The sequence below is a fragment of the Pituophis catenifer genome, unplaced genomic scaffold (genome assembly GCF_029215685.1).
Source record: "Pituophis catenifer annectens isolate HBS135680 unplaced genomic scaffold, rPitCat1.0.hap2 SCAF_4, whole genome shotgun sequence".
NCBI classification, from domain to species: domain Eukaryota; kingdom Metazoa; phylum Chordata; class Lepidosauria; order Squamata; family Colubridae; genus Pituophis; species Pituophis catenifer.
This window is the reverse complement of record NW_027256884.1, coordinates 131,382,452-131,395,035: the sequence shown is the minus strand read 5'-3', so window position 1 is coordinate 131,395,035 and position 12,584 is coordinate 131,382,452. Positions and strand designations below refer to the sequence as shown.

At 55.4% G+C, this 12,584-nt stretch overlaps 1 protein-coding gene across 2 annotated transcripts in view; it reads left to right on the top strand.

The window, feature by feature from the left end:
• Positions 1-11,937, top strand: part of NUP98 (nucleoporin 98 and 96 precursor) — a 41,363-nt gene extending 29,426 nt beyond the window's left edge. For both annotated transcript variants that reach the window (XM_070943057.1, XM_070943056.1), the window contains 11 exons: positions 750-1,173; positions 2,365-2,588; positions 3,776-4,045; positions 5,287-5,444; positions 5,532-5,675; positions 6,542-6,681; positions 7,492-7,713; positions 8,915-9,156; positions 9,285-9,439; positions 9,553-9,664; positions 10,758-11,937. In XM_070943057.1, the coding sequence (XP_070799158.1) occupies positions 750-1,173; positions 2,365-2,588; positions 3,776-4,045; positions 5,287-5,444; positions 5,532-5,675; positions 6,542-6,681; positions 7,492-7,713; positions 8,915-9,156; positions 9,285-9,439; positions 9,553-9,664; positions 10,758-10,975 (2,309 nt within the window). In that variant the 3' untranslated portion in view covers positions 10,976-11,937. The remainder of the gene's footprint in view (positions 1-749; positions 1,174-2,364; positions 2,589-3,775; positions 4,046-5,286; positions 5,445-5,531; positions 5,676-6,541; positions 6,682-7,491; positions 7,714-8,914; positions 9,157-9,284; positions 9,440-9,552; positions 9,665-10,757) is intronic.
• Positions 11,938-12,584: the final 647 nt, after the last annotated feature.

Here is a 12,584-nt window from a genome sequence, read left to right as displayed (position 1 = left end):
CTCAGAGCGCCACGGATCCCGCAGTTCAATCCTGAGCTACCAACATTCTCCTTCAAGAGAGTGAACGGGAAAGGGCTACTTTTGGTGTCAGAGTTGTGTGCGTTGCACTGTGACCGTAGGAAAAGCAGGAGGTGCTGCTTAACTGTCCAGAGAAACCCCCAAGGAGGGGTTTTGAAAGAGCACCTTGTCAGTTGCAAGCTGGACTGGAAATCATGTGGAGGCCAGACAGCTCCTTCCCCCGAGCCTGGCTGCGACTGTTGGGCCTCCTAATCCGTGTCCTGCTCTGTGGGAATCAGCAGGGTGCCTGGAGATGCCCCTTGGGCATCGGCCCTTCCCATCCGGAGCAATAAAAGGCAAATTGATGAGGGCATTTTCTAGGAATGCCTCTTTGAGGCTGCCTGTGGGTGGGGTGGGGAGGTGGGCTTTGTTGATGAGCACAGGGCTGGCCCCTTGTCCTTGTGGAATCTCCAGGTAGAGTGTGGGGAGGTGTGAAGAGCCTGGCTAGCTTAGAGACCTTGCACAGCAGGCCTGACCACCCACAGAATCCCCGTATCCCCTTACCTGGCTGTTCCCGAGAGAATGTGGTCAGTCTGGCGAGATTCTCCTAAACAGGCAAGCAGCAATAAAGAAGCAACTCTGATCAGCTGGTGGGGTCTCCCCGGTTGATCCGTTTGTAAGAGGCAGCTGCCAGATCCACTTCCGCTCCTGTTTCTTTAAGCTTTCCTTTTGACTTTCCTCCCTGTTTGCAGGCAGCAGGCTGCTGCAGTCACGACTCTCCACCGGCTCTTTCCTGCTCCCAAGCGCCTCCCTCCAGGACAGCCGCAGTCCGAGGACTTCCTCACTGGGCGGGGCTTTGCCCGCCCCGCCTTGGGCTGCTCTTTCTCCCCTGGCTTCCGCCTTCGTCATGCCTCGCTCGGCTCCTGAAATGCCCCTGAAGACCGTGGGCATCCGCAGGCAGCCAGGCCTGGTGCCCCTGAAGAAATCGATCGCCTACGGGAAAGGACGGCTGCTGAAGGACATGGCCCTCTTCATGGGACGCTCCTTCCGGGTGGGCTGGGGGCCCAACTGGGTTTTGGCCCACGGCGGAGACCGCTTGAGCCCCCTGAGCGAGCCAGAAGATCACGGGGAGGCCACAGAGTACGGATTCTTGCCAGCCCCCGTGGCACCCAAGCAGTACGTCATTGCTCTGTAATCCTGAGGGCAGGAGGGGGTTCTAGGGGAAAGTGCCTCCCCACTGCCCAGGAGAGCCAGTAGGGACCCTCGGGGCGCTCACCTCAATCTGGGTGGCTTTTCTAGAGCATTTGGGCCGTTCCATTCTCTGCTGCAGGGGTCTCCAACCTTGACAACTTTAAGCCTGGGGGACTTCAACTCCCAGAATTCCCCAGTCAGCTTTGCCAAGGCTGGAGACTCCTGCTCTGCTGGGCCTTGGGGTGGGGGGGGATTGTGGGGCTACATGTACTGATGGATCCCGGGGAAGAGAAGGGAGCCCCCTCCTCCTCTTCCTCGGGCTCTGCCTAGAGGGAGGATACAAAAGGGGCCTGGCCTCTTCGGTTCCCTGCCCTGGCCTGCCTTTGGTGGCGGTTGCAGCTCTCTCCACGTAGTCCTTGACTTAACAACAGTGCATTTAGTGACTGTTCAAAAAAAAAGCGACTTATGATCATTTTTCACACTTGGCAACCATTGCAGCCTCCCCATGGTCACACAATCCAAATTCAGCCTATTTATGACAGTTGCAGGGCCAGAAAAGTCAATGGGGAAGCTTGATTTATTTAACAATCGGTTACTAACTTAACAACAGCCGTGATTCACTTAACAACTATGGAAGAAAGATCATAAAATGGGTCAAAACTCACTGGACAGCTGCCTCACTTAACAACTGACATTTTGGGCTCAGTTGTAGTCATAAGTCGAGGACTACCTGTAGTAGGAGTAGCACTGCAACGGAGCGGAAGGTCCTGAGGGAGCTCTCCCCACAAGGCCAGTCAGTCGGACTGAGGCTTTATCCCACTCGGAGTAGCCAAAGAAGCCCACCGTTGAACTGAAAGAGAAGCCTTCGACCCTAACAGGCCCCAGCCTGATGCCCTGCCTTTTGGGGAGGGGGCTAGAGGGAGATGCACTGGTACCCAAACGCTCTTCTCAAGGGGCTGGTTTTTACTCCCCTTGGAAATCAGATTAAGAGCAGGGTGGAGGTGGGGTCTGAACTTCCAGTGGTGGGTAGTTCCAAGCAGCTTTGCTGAGCGTCTCTCTCAGCACAGGGTAGAGTTTATCCATCCGCCCCCTAAATTCACTGCAGCAGCAAGGGAAGGATGGGGGAGAGGGCAGCCGTTGATCCCTCACCTCCTGTCTTCCTGATAACCTCCCCAGGGTCTCCGAGTCCCCCTTCAAGGTCCACCTGGAGAAGCTGACCTTGGACGGCAAGCCGACCAACCGCGTCTACCTCCTCCCGTTAGAGATCAAGCTGAAGCACAGCACCATCCACCTGGATGACCCCTGCCCCTTCCTGGCCCCCAACCCCGGCGTGGCAACCATCCATGAATATTCCGCCTGGGCCTCGGAGGCGTCAGAAGACGCAGAAGAAGAAGAAGAAGGTGAGGGGTTGGTAAAGAAGGGGAAGGAGCAGTGGGAGGAGTCTGGGATGGCACCTGCGGCCAGGATCTTCCCCTCCCGGAACTGACCCCGAGACCAAGGACCCTCTGCCAAGGGGTCAGGACACGGGGAAATCCTCTCTGCTCTTTCCCACCAGTCACTCTTCCAAGTCCTCTAGAATGGCCGTCCCCAGTCTTTCCAGCTCCGTTGAACAGCAGGGGAGGAGGGGAGGGGGAGGGGATGGCTTTGTGCACACGCCCAACACTTGTGCAAATGGTGCTTTGCAAGACCTGGTTCCCGACGGGCCACAGGCCAGTCCCGGATTGGGGGTTGTGGAATACGAGGAAGATGGCCTTGATGGAGATACGTGAGCTCTGCTGCCCAGGAGAACAATTGACAGTTGGAGCACTTGATGGCATGGTCTGACTGGCATCGGCCTGGCAAGGCTCTGGCTGAGCTGCTGCTGAAGGCATCACCCAGGCATCCAGGACTGGAGCATGCTTCACTCCTGGAGCTGTCCGTCAAGGTCATCCTCCCTCCCTCCCTCCCTCCTAGACGAGCAGCTGGGTTGTCGTCCACTTTCAGCCATTCATTATTTCAGGGATCAGCAAGAACCTTGAAAAAGCCAATGGGGCCCCGAGGGGTGGGAGGAAAGCAGGGCCCAACTCTCCACATTAGCCTGCCCAATCCAGCTCCCAGGGAAGAGCAGGAGGATATCTGGGAAGTACAGGTAGTCCTCGACTTATGACCACAGTTCAGCCCAGATTTTCCATTGCTAAGCAAGGCAGTTGATAAGTGAGTTTTGCCCCATTTTATAACTTTTCTTCCCACTGTTGTTAAGTGAGTCACGGCGGTTGTTAGTTGTTGTTAACTGAATCTGGCTTCCCCATGGACTTTGCTTGTCAGGCGGTCGCAAAAGGGGATCACATGGACCCTCGCTGCGACAGTCACGAATATAAACCGGTTGGCAAGCATCTGAATTTTGGGCAGGTGTCCCATGGGGAGGCTGCAGCGGTCGCAAGTGTGAAAAAACAGCCTTTTTCCAGTGCCACTGTAACTTCGAATGGTCACTAAATGAATGGTTGTAAGCCGAGGACTGCCTGCAAAATCTCCCAGAGGGAAGGGAGCGTCCAGCCGGAGTCCCCGGGGGTGCCAGTCTGACTGAGGGCCGTTGCCGCTCTCTCCGCAGCGGTGTTGAGGGCCTGGGGCCTGGTCTGGCGCTTGTGCGAGGCGCTCTGGGGCCGCCTGAAAGAGCTGGAGGGGCGCCTGGAGGAGCCCGGGGAGTACGGGCTGCTGCTGGAGCGCCGGAGGGCCTTCTCCCACTGGCTCTCCCGGACGGCGGCTGAGCAGATCCAGGAGGAGGTCTCGCTCCGGCAGAATGACAACCCCGCCGAGGCCGTCTTCAGCTACCTCACCGGGAAGCAGATCGGCAACGCCTGCCGCCTGGCTCAGCAGTCTGGTGAGACCCCGTGCCCACTTTGGGCCTTGACGGGGGGAGGGGAAGGGCGGAAATAGCCAGCCAGCAAAGGGCTCCCAACTCCCAGCAGGACCCAGGAAGCCTACCCACCCCACGGCATTTTAAATGCTGCCCAGAGAAGCCTGAACTGAGGGGAGGGGAGGGGTGGCTGATGGAATAGGGAACACCCCACCTCCTCCCTGGGCACCCCTTGCTCCCTCCCTCTCCATCCTGCTTGCTTTATAGTAGTCTTAAGTGCTGTTTCCGTATGCCAGGCTGTCCAATGACTCCACATTTTGTAACATGCTAAGTTGCTTGACAAGCATGGCATATAAATTTCACAACTTACAACTCCGTAAAAACCACGTACAGAAGGAGAAAACGTCAGGCAATGGCAAAAGGCAGCTTTACTTTGGAACAGCTCACATTGCGTGAGGAGACTTCTAACACCATCCACCATCCCCATCTGCCTATCTCGGATCCTTGGGAAGGACTCGATAGGCAGACAAAATGCAGGCTGTGCGATAAGCATTAAAATAAACGGAGATTAAATAAGTTTTAAAAACCCGGAATACTACGGGTGGAGGTGGGGTCTCCTTCCTAATCCACCAACCACCTCTAAAGTAGGGCGTGCCCAGGTTTCAAGGCCCCTGTGGATGACCAAGAAGGGCGAGATATGCCGGAGGGTGGGAGCCAGCTGGCATTCCGTGACCGATGGGCTCTGCAGCAGCCTGGGTGGGGCGGGCCAATCGCATTGGGCTGAGATGGTTCCTGGTGGGGGATTGCATGCAGCAGCATCCAGACAAAGGGTCTGTGGGGATTCTCCATCCTCCGGGTCGTGGTTCTCCTAAAGGGGCTTTTTTTTCTAAAAGCCAACTGGACTTTTCCAGGTTTTTTCCTTTGAAAACCAAGAAGCTTGAAAACTTCTCCAGAACTGAAGACGCTTCTTGGATGAGAAGCGAAATGTTTTCAAGGGAGAAAACCAAGAAAAGTCCAGTTGCCTTTTGGAAAAAAAAGCCCCTTTGGCTATCCAGGTAAAGGCACGCCAGCGCCCCCCTCCCGGTCCCTCTTTCCCGGTCTCCGCCTAGCAGGAGGCTGGAGAGGGTCATCTCAGCTCTTGTGAGGAAGAGGAAGAGCAGCCACTTTTGAAGGGCCGCCTCCTTGGCGACGTCCCCAGCGCTGGCTGGTGTGAGGCTCCAGGAGCTCTCGGGCTGCCTTGGATGCTGACGGCTCTTCCGTTGCAGGGGATCTCCGCCTGTCTCTGCTCCTCTCCCAGCTGGTGGGGAGCCAGGAGGTCCGGGAGCTGCTGGCCCTGCAGTTGGCCGACTGGCACCAGCTCCAAGCGGACAGCTTCATCCAGGACGAGCGGCTGCGCATTTTCTGCCTCCTGGCTGGCAAACCGGTGAGTGGTGTGGCGCTTGCTTTCTTCCCCAGCCGCTGGCTGCTGTGGCTGTGGTCCCTTTTTCAGCCGTGTGTCTCCCTGCTCCAGGTGTGGCAGTTATCCGAGAAGAGAACCATCAACGTTTGTTCCCAACTGGACTGGAAGCGCTCTCTCGGGGTCCACCTGTGGTACCTGCTGCCTTCGACGGCCCCCCTTTCGAAGGCCCTCACCATGTACGAAGCCGCATTCCAGGTAGGTAGCCGTTGGGGAGGCCCAGGGCAGCAGGGCCGCCTGGAGTGCAGACCCCCCTCTGAATTGGCAGTCTGCCTTGGGAAGAGAGCGGTCATGGCAGGGAAATGGGCTGGGCCTTTCTCTCTTCTTCACTTGATGCCCTCTGAAAGGGCTAGGCATCCCCATCATCCCCATTAGCCACTGGTTAGGGACGGTGGGAGTGGAACATAACCCATCAAGCCCTGCTTGCCATGCCCTGTTCCTACCTGTGATTGAATGCCTTCCAGATTTTGGGATAATTTTTATTGTACACCATCCAGGGTCCCTTGGTGAGGGAGATGGGCAGTTTTAAAATGTGGGAGGGAGGGAGGGAGGGAGGGAGGGAGAGAGAGAGAGAGAGAGAGAGAGAGAGAGAGAGAGAGATGATGGGGGGAGGGAAGGAGAATAGAAATGAGTTAGAGAAAAGGGGGAGAGAGAGAGATAATAGATAGTATAACAAGAGACAGAAAGGACCTTGGAGGTTTTCTAGTTCAACTCCCTGCTCAAACAGAGTAGAGAAAGAGGGAGAGAAAGAGGTAGAGGAGACAGACAGACAGAAATGTATACACAAACACACACACACTTACTCAGAGCGAGGGGAGGCACTAGTGTTTTCAATAAACACTGCCCCAAAAATGTGGGTGCTCATGACGGGGGAAAGTCTTATTGGCCAGAATGGAGGGTTCCCATTTAGCTTTGTTGAGGGGGAAAGGAGGATGAGGCTTCCCTATAGCTGGAGAAGGCCTGGCTGGAGCTCTGGGGGGGGGTGATCGGACTCCCCACCCTGGGGAATCGGAGGGTCTCTGCCTGCGAAGACGCCTGTCCCCACTGGGCTCCGTGTTCCCCAGGTCTCCCCAGACGGAGAGAGGTACGCGTGCCCTCCGCTGCCTCCCTACCTAGAGGACTCGGGCTACGTGGTGGAGAACGACAACGCACAACGCCCGCTGCGAGACGTGTGTTTCCACCTGCTGAAGTTGTATAGTGACAGGTACCTTCTTTTGCCTTCTCCCCTGGGGCCTTGGGTGGACGGCCAGGAACCCTCGAGGTTCCCCCGCTTGTTTCCCCACCCCAGAGGCCCAGAATTCCCACATCCCCAGGTGGAGTTTTGCGTATGTGAACTGCTGGAAATGGGCAGAGAAAGCAATATGTGGGTCTCTCCCTTGGTTGCCTTGGTTTCCTGTGGTCCTCAGTCCTATTTAAATTCTAAAATAAATTCTATTTGTCTTTTTGACTTCTGGTCACTACCTGGACTAGTCCCCGCTGTGGTGGCTCAGGAATTCTGGGAGTTGAAGTCCACCAATCGTAAAGGGCCCATAGTTGCCCAGCCCTGCCCTAAGGCAAGAATAAAACTCCCCATTTCTAATCTGGAGTTTCAAGCGCTACACCCTCGTTCCACATTCAGCTCTCCTTAATTCTCACCCACCTCCTTGGCTCAACAGCCCAGTGAAGCCCTCCTCTTTGTAGATTTGCAGGGGGGGGGTGGGGGGGGCTTTCATTCTCCACAGACAGTAATACTTCCTGCCTTTGAGAATTCTGGGGCGCCCTCTGAGCTGGGTGCTTTTCTTGCAGATGTTCCATTGGCCAAACTAGGCAGCATCATCAGTGCTAGCCAAGCCCTCCTATCACTGACAAACATCTGCAGGCCAACCAGCCAGCTCAGAGGGCACCAGGGACCCAACAGTTCAAGGCAGAGCCAAAAACGTTCTCCCTTCTGGCCGCTCCCTTTGAAGGACCAGGCGGTGCCAGGCACCCAGTGGCCCCAGCGCAGCCAGAGGGTTGACTTGGGCTTCCCTTGCAGGTGCTACGACTTACACCAACTGCTGGACCCCCGCAGCATCACCGCAGACCCCTTGGACCACCGTCTCAGCTGGCACCTGTGGGAAGCGCTCCGGGCCTTGAATTACACCCACCTGTCCGAGCAGTGCCAGGGGGTGCTGAACGCCAGCTACGCAGCCCAGCTGGAGAGGGAGGGGCTGTGGGAGTGGGCCGTCTTCGTCCTGCTTCACACCTCCAACGCTCAGTGAGTGGTTGAACTCTGCAGCCGCCCTTGGCCATAATCGGTCGCTCTGAATCGGCTTCAGTTATTCCTCGGAGGGACTTTCCTAGACAACAGGCAGTCCTTGACCTGTGACCCCAACTGAGCCCAGAATTTCTGTTGCAAAGAAAGAATTGTGAATTTTGGGTCATTTTATGACCTTCCCTGCAAGAGTTGTTAAGTGAGTCACACGGTTGTGAAGGGAATGTGGCCTCCCCCGTGACTTGGCTTGTTAGAAGGTCGCAAAGGGGGATCATGTGGCTCCAGAATACTGCGACTGTCATAAATACGAATATTTACGGACCAGTGGCCAAGCCTCTGAATTTTGACCCCGTGACCATGGGGATGCTGCAACGGTCGTGAGTGAGAGAAACGGTCATAAGTCCATTTTTTTCAGCGCTGCTGGAACGTCAAATGGTCGTTAAATGAATGATAATAAGTCGAGGGCTGCCTGTGATTGAAAGCGGCACCCTGTAGCGTTTGGGGAAATGGCTCCACACTATTTTAAATGCGTATAAGAATTCTGCTTTGAGGTTAGAAGCTTTGAAATTATGAATTCTGCACCAGAACTCTCTCTAACAGTAAGAAAGTGCTGAGCTGTCGGGTGGTTTCTTTGTAGACGTTTCATTTCACCAACCTAGGCAACTTCATCAGTGCCAGTAAGGAGCGAGGTTTGCTCTCGGTTTATATTCTAGTGGTTGGGCTGTTTCCTGTTGAATTGGGTGTCACTTCCTTGATTGTTGGTCCAAAGTTAACCTTGGAGTTAATCTGCTCATCTGGGAGCCGGTTGCTGCTGGAGAGGCTCCGGGGTCTTTTTGGTTCCCTTTTGGGCAGATGGATGGTCTCTTTTGCGTAGTGTATAGATAGATACTGTTAATCTCTGTGTCTCTGTTGATGGCTACTTTGTCAAGAGTGCCAGGCTTCAAGCCTTCTTGGACTTGGAGAGGAACATCAGACCAACAGTCAAGTAAACCAGACCCCAATCAAGGAACTGCCACGGATGACGCGGCCTAGTTTGGGTCATGAAACATCTGCAAGAAACCCGCCCAGCTCAGAGACCCCCTCATCTCAACCCTGAGCTGTCCTTTTTGGGAAGGCTGCCCTTTGTGGACAGCTCTTGAACGGAAAGCCCTGGAGCACAGCCGCTCGCTTGACCGTCCTCCCTCACCTTCCATTCCCTCCCCAGAACGCGGGAAAGAGCCGTGCGGGAGCTGCTGAACCGTCACTGCAAACTGCTGGAGTTGCCCGAGTCCAGGGACAAGGAGGCCTTCCTGACGCAGAAGCTGTGCGTCCCCCCAGAGTGGATCTACGAGGCGAAGGCCCTCTGGGCCCGGAGGGAGGGGGACAAGACCCGCGAGGCCCTCTACCTCTTCAAGGCCGGCCACTGGAACCAGTGCCACCAGCTGGTGGTCAGGCACTTGGCTTCTGGTAAGCAGTCACACCGCACCCTCACCCCCGCCAGTTGCTCTCCATGGGGCCGAAGCCCCCGCTAACAGGAGAGGCAGGCAGGCAGGCAGACCCCTGCCCATTCTCCTCTTCTCTCCCCTTCCTCGCAGACGCCATCATTAATGAGAATTACACCTACCTGAAGGGATTCTTGGAAGACCTGGCCAGTCCCGAGCGCTGCAGCCTCATTCAGGGTTGGGACACCGCTGGGCTGGTTTTCTTGGACTACCTCCAGGTCATCGAGATGGTCAGCAGGATTCAGCAGGTAAGGTGGCCGCCGGGACTTTGCCCCCAAGGGTGGGGTTCTTGACCCTCTGAAAGTGTCCGATGGCAGGGCCGCCATTGGCTGCTGACTCACTTCCCCTGGTTTGTTTCCAGCTGGACTGCACCGGCTATGAGCTGGAGGAGATCCACTCCAAAGTGATCTCCCTCTGCGGCAGGATAGAGCTGGTCCAATGTCACGGTGCCAAGGACAGGCTGGCTCAGTCAGGTAAGGCCAGGCATGTCCCTCGGCACCACCGGGGGTGGGAGGAGGGGCAGTGCTTCTGCAATGGGACGCAGGGCTCACATGTGAAGCCATCAGACAACCCAGCACCGGCCCAGGGCCTTATGTGGGGTGGGGGGTGGGGGTTAAAATGCGGCTGAAGGTGCCTCTTCGTTCCAGCCCAAGAGAGAAGCTGCTCGATCAACAGGGGACCCTCACAGCTTCTCTCCACTGAAGAGGCCACCCAGGGCTTTGCACAGAGGATTAGAGGAGGGGAGCACACGGCAGCCAATTTGCTCCCTAAAAGGTCCCCGTTTTACCACTCCCCCTCCCCATCTATAAAATGAAAAGAAACATGGGGCTTCCACTGCCGCAGCCTCTCCCCCCCCTCGCCCCCCCACCGGATGGCCAAACAGGTTTCCTCCTTGTGCACTTGGTCTCCTGCAGCCCCCGGAGCCCCCTCCCCCAAGGCCCACTCCGACTAAGGAATGCTTAGTGCAGAGAAGCCCCAGGGGTGGGGTGGGGGGTCTTTGTGGTAGACTAGATAATCACACACTAGAATTGACTTGGGGCTGGGTTTTTGTGGGTTTTAACGTTTGAACTGTTGAGTTTTATAGCTTTAATATAATTGTGTCTGCCTTTTAATTTAAGATAGGGATCTGCTCAAGCAGGTTGAAAGAAGGGTGACTAAATATTGTGGAAGGTTGGACAGATGGACAGAGATAATAAATGATAAATGGATGATAGATAGGTGATAGACAGGTGTGAGAGAGAGATTACATACAGATGTAGAGCAGACAGTGGATGGATGGATGACGGATGGATGATAGGCAGACAAGCAGAGCCCTCCCTCCCTCCCTTCTGGCTCCTCTCCATCCTCTTGAAGAGGTTCTTCCTGGGCCTGGTCCAGGCAGGGTCCTCTTCTCCTGGGAAACAACCCAGACTCCATGGGTCTAAGCCGCCAGCTCTTTTGCAGACCCTTCTGCCCCTGCTCTCTCAACAGAGCGCCCTGCCTGTGCCCTGCAGCAGGCGGGTAGAAAGACGGGGGGCCTTCCCTGCCTCTGGACTGACTGGCTGCCCCTGATTTCTCTCCCCCCAGAAATGGCCAAGCGCAACGCAGACATCCTCCGAGTGGTGCTGAGCTTGCAGCACCCTCCGGATACGGCCTCCGGCGCCACCCTCGACGTGCAGAGGGTCCCCCTGCGCCTGCTGGCCCCCCACATCAGCCGGCTCCCCATGCCGGAGGACTACGCGCTGGAGGAGCTCCGCGGGCTGACCCAGTCCTACCTTCGGGAACTGATGGTGGTGGCCCAGTGATGAAGCCGCCCTGCCTGCGAGTCGGGGGTCCTGCTGCACCATCGGGCGCCCCTTTGGACCCAGTGGGGGGTACAGGAAGCAGCCTGCCTTCCTGCTTTTGTGGGGGGCACGGCTACCGCCATCTTGCTTGCAAGGGAGGGAGGGAGGGGCGCAGGAAGCTTAAGGCCCGGCTCTGTGGTGAGACCCCCGTGAGCCCTCCCTCCCCTCCCAGCCGCTTTGTGGTCTCAATAAAGTCTGCTGCCGCAGAACCCCGCAGTGGTGACCGGTCCCCGCTGGTCTGGCGTTTGGCAGGCCGAAGAAGAGAGGGCAGCAGCAGCAGCAGCGGCTGAGACCTTCCTCGGCTCACTCGAGAGGCGGATGCTAGGAATCATTATGTGTAAATAGTCCCTGGTTCAGCCGGGCTCTGCCTGGAGACTTGGTCAGGGAGGGGAAGGGGATGGCCCTGGAGGGAGGGGGCTCGGTGGCCATCACGGCAGCAGCATCTTTTCATGAGTGCCTCCTCCCCATCGGTTGGCCCAAGCAGAGAAGCCGAGGTCCGGGCCGCCCAGGGCTGGGGAAGGCCCCCTTTGAAGACCCTCCCCCCAGCAAGGTGGTCTCTCCCTCTTGAGGCCAGGGCAGCCCCTGAGGAGGGGGACAGTCAGAAGCCGGCCCGTCCGTCCGTCCACTCGTGGGGAGGGGGTCTGTGCGTCCACCATATGCCCAGGGGACCGGCTTAACCCTTTGCACAATCTCGGCCGGGGTCGGCGGGGGCTGCAGCTGGATCAGGGAGGGAGGGAGGGAGGCGGGCTGTGTGCATGTGTGCTTGACTGCGTGTCTTGAGGGGGGGGTGCCAGAAAAGTCGTTACGCATGAAGATTATGTAAAGGTTTTTATTAAAAGTATAAATAAATGATCCAAATTATTTTCTTGTCTGTTTTTCTGGAAATACTTTCTACAACAAAATAAAATGTTTATAGCATTTTTCTGATTGTCTCTTCCTTCCTTCCGTATCTTCCATTGGCATTTGGGAGGGGGGGCGCGTTTCTCAGGATCCCACCTATAACTTTTAGCCAGAGGCAGGTGCCAATCGTTGCAATTCATTTTCTTTAAGAATCTTATTAGGCTCCAAAACTAAAAAAAAATAAGGTACAAAATTACAACACAAAGGAAAAAGTGAGGGAGGAGGCATCAACAGGGAAAGTTTAAAGCCCCCCACTCAAAATAATATAGGAAAACTTCCAATTCTCTTCAATATGGGTGCAGTTATAAAAGAAAACTTGCATATCAATAACAGTATATCATAGTCTCTTATTCTAAATAAAACACATAACTCATAAATCCATCATACCAATTACACAAATGCAAATATTACTAAATATTTCTATAATCAAATGATGTTATCCATTAAATCCTGTCCGACTTGGGGACTCTGGGCCAAGTTTCCACCTCTTCCGATCCTGCCCTCCTTCCTCAAGTGTCATCAAACACCTCTAATAAATATATTATCTACTTAACCGTAAAATCCTTAACATACCCATCTTCTTGGTTCATTCTCATTAACAGTTTTATGGTTAAAGTCGCCTGTGGCGAGATGGGAGCAAATAAATTCAATAAAAAGACAATTTGTATAC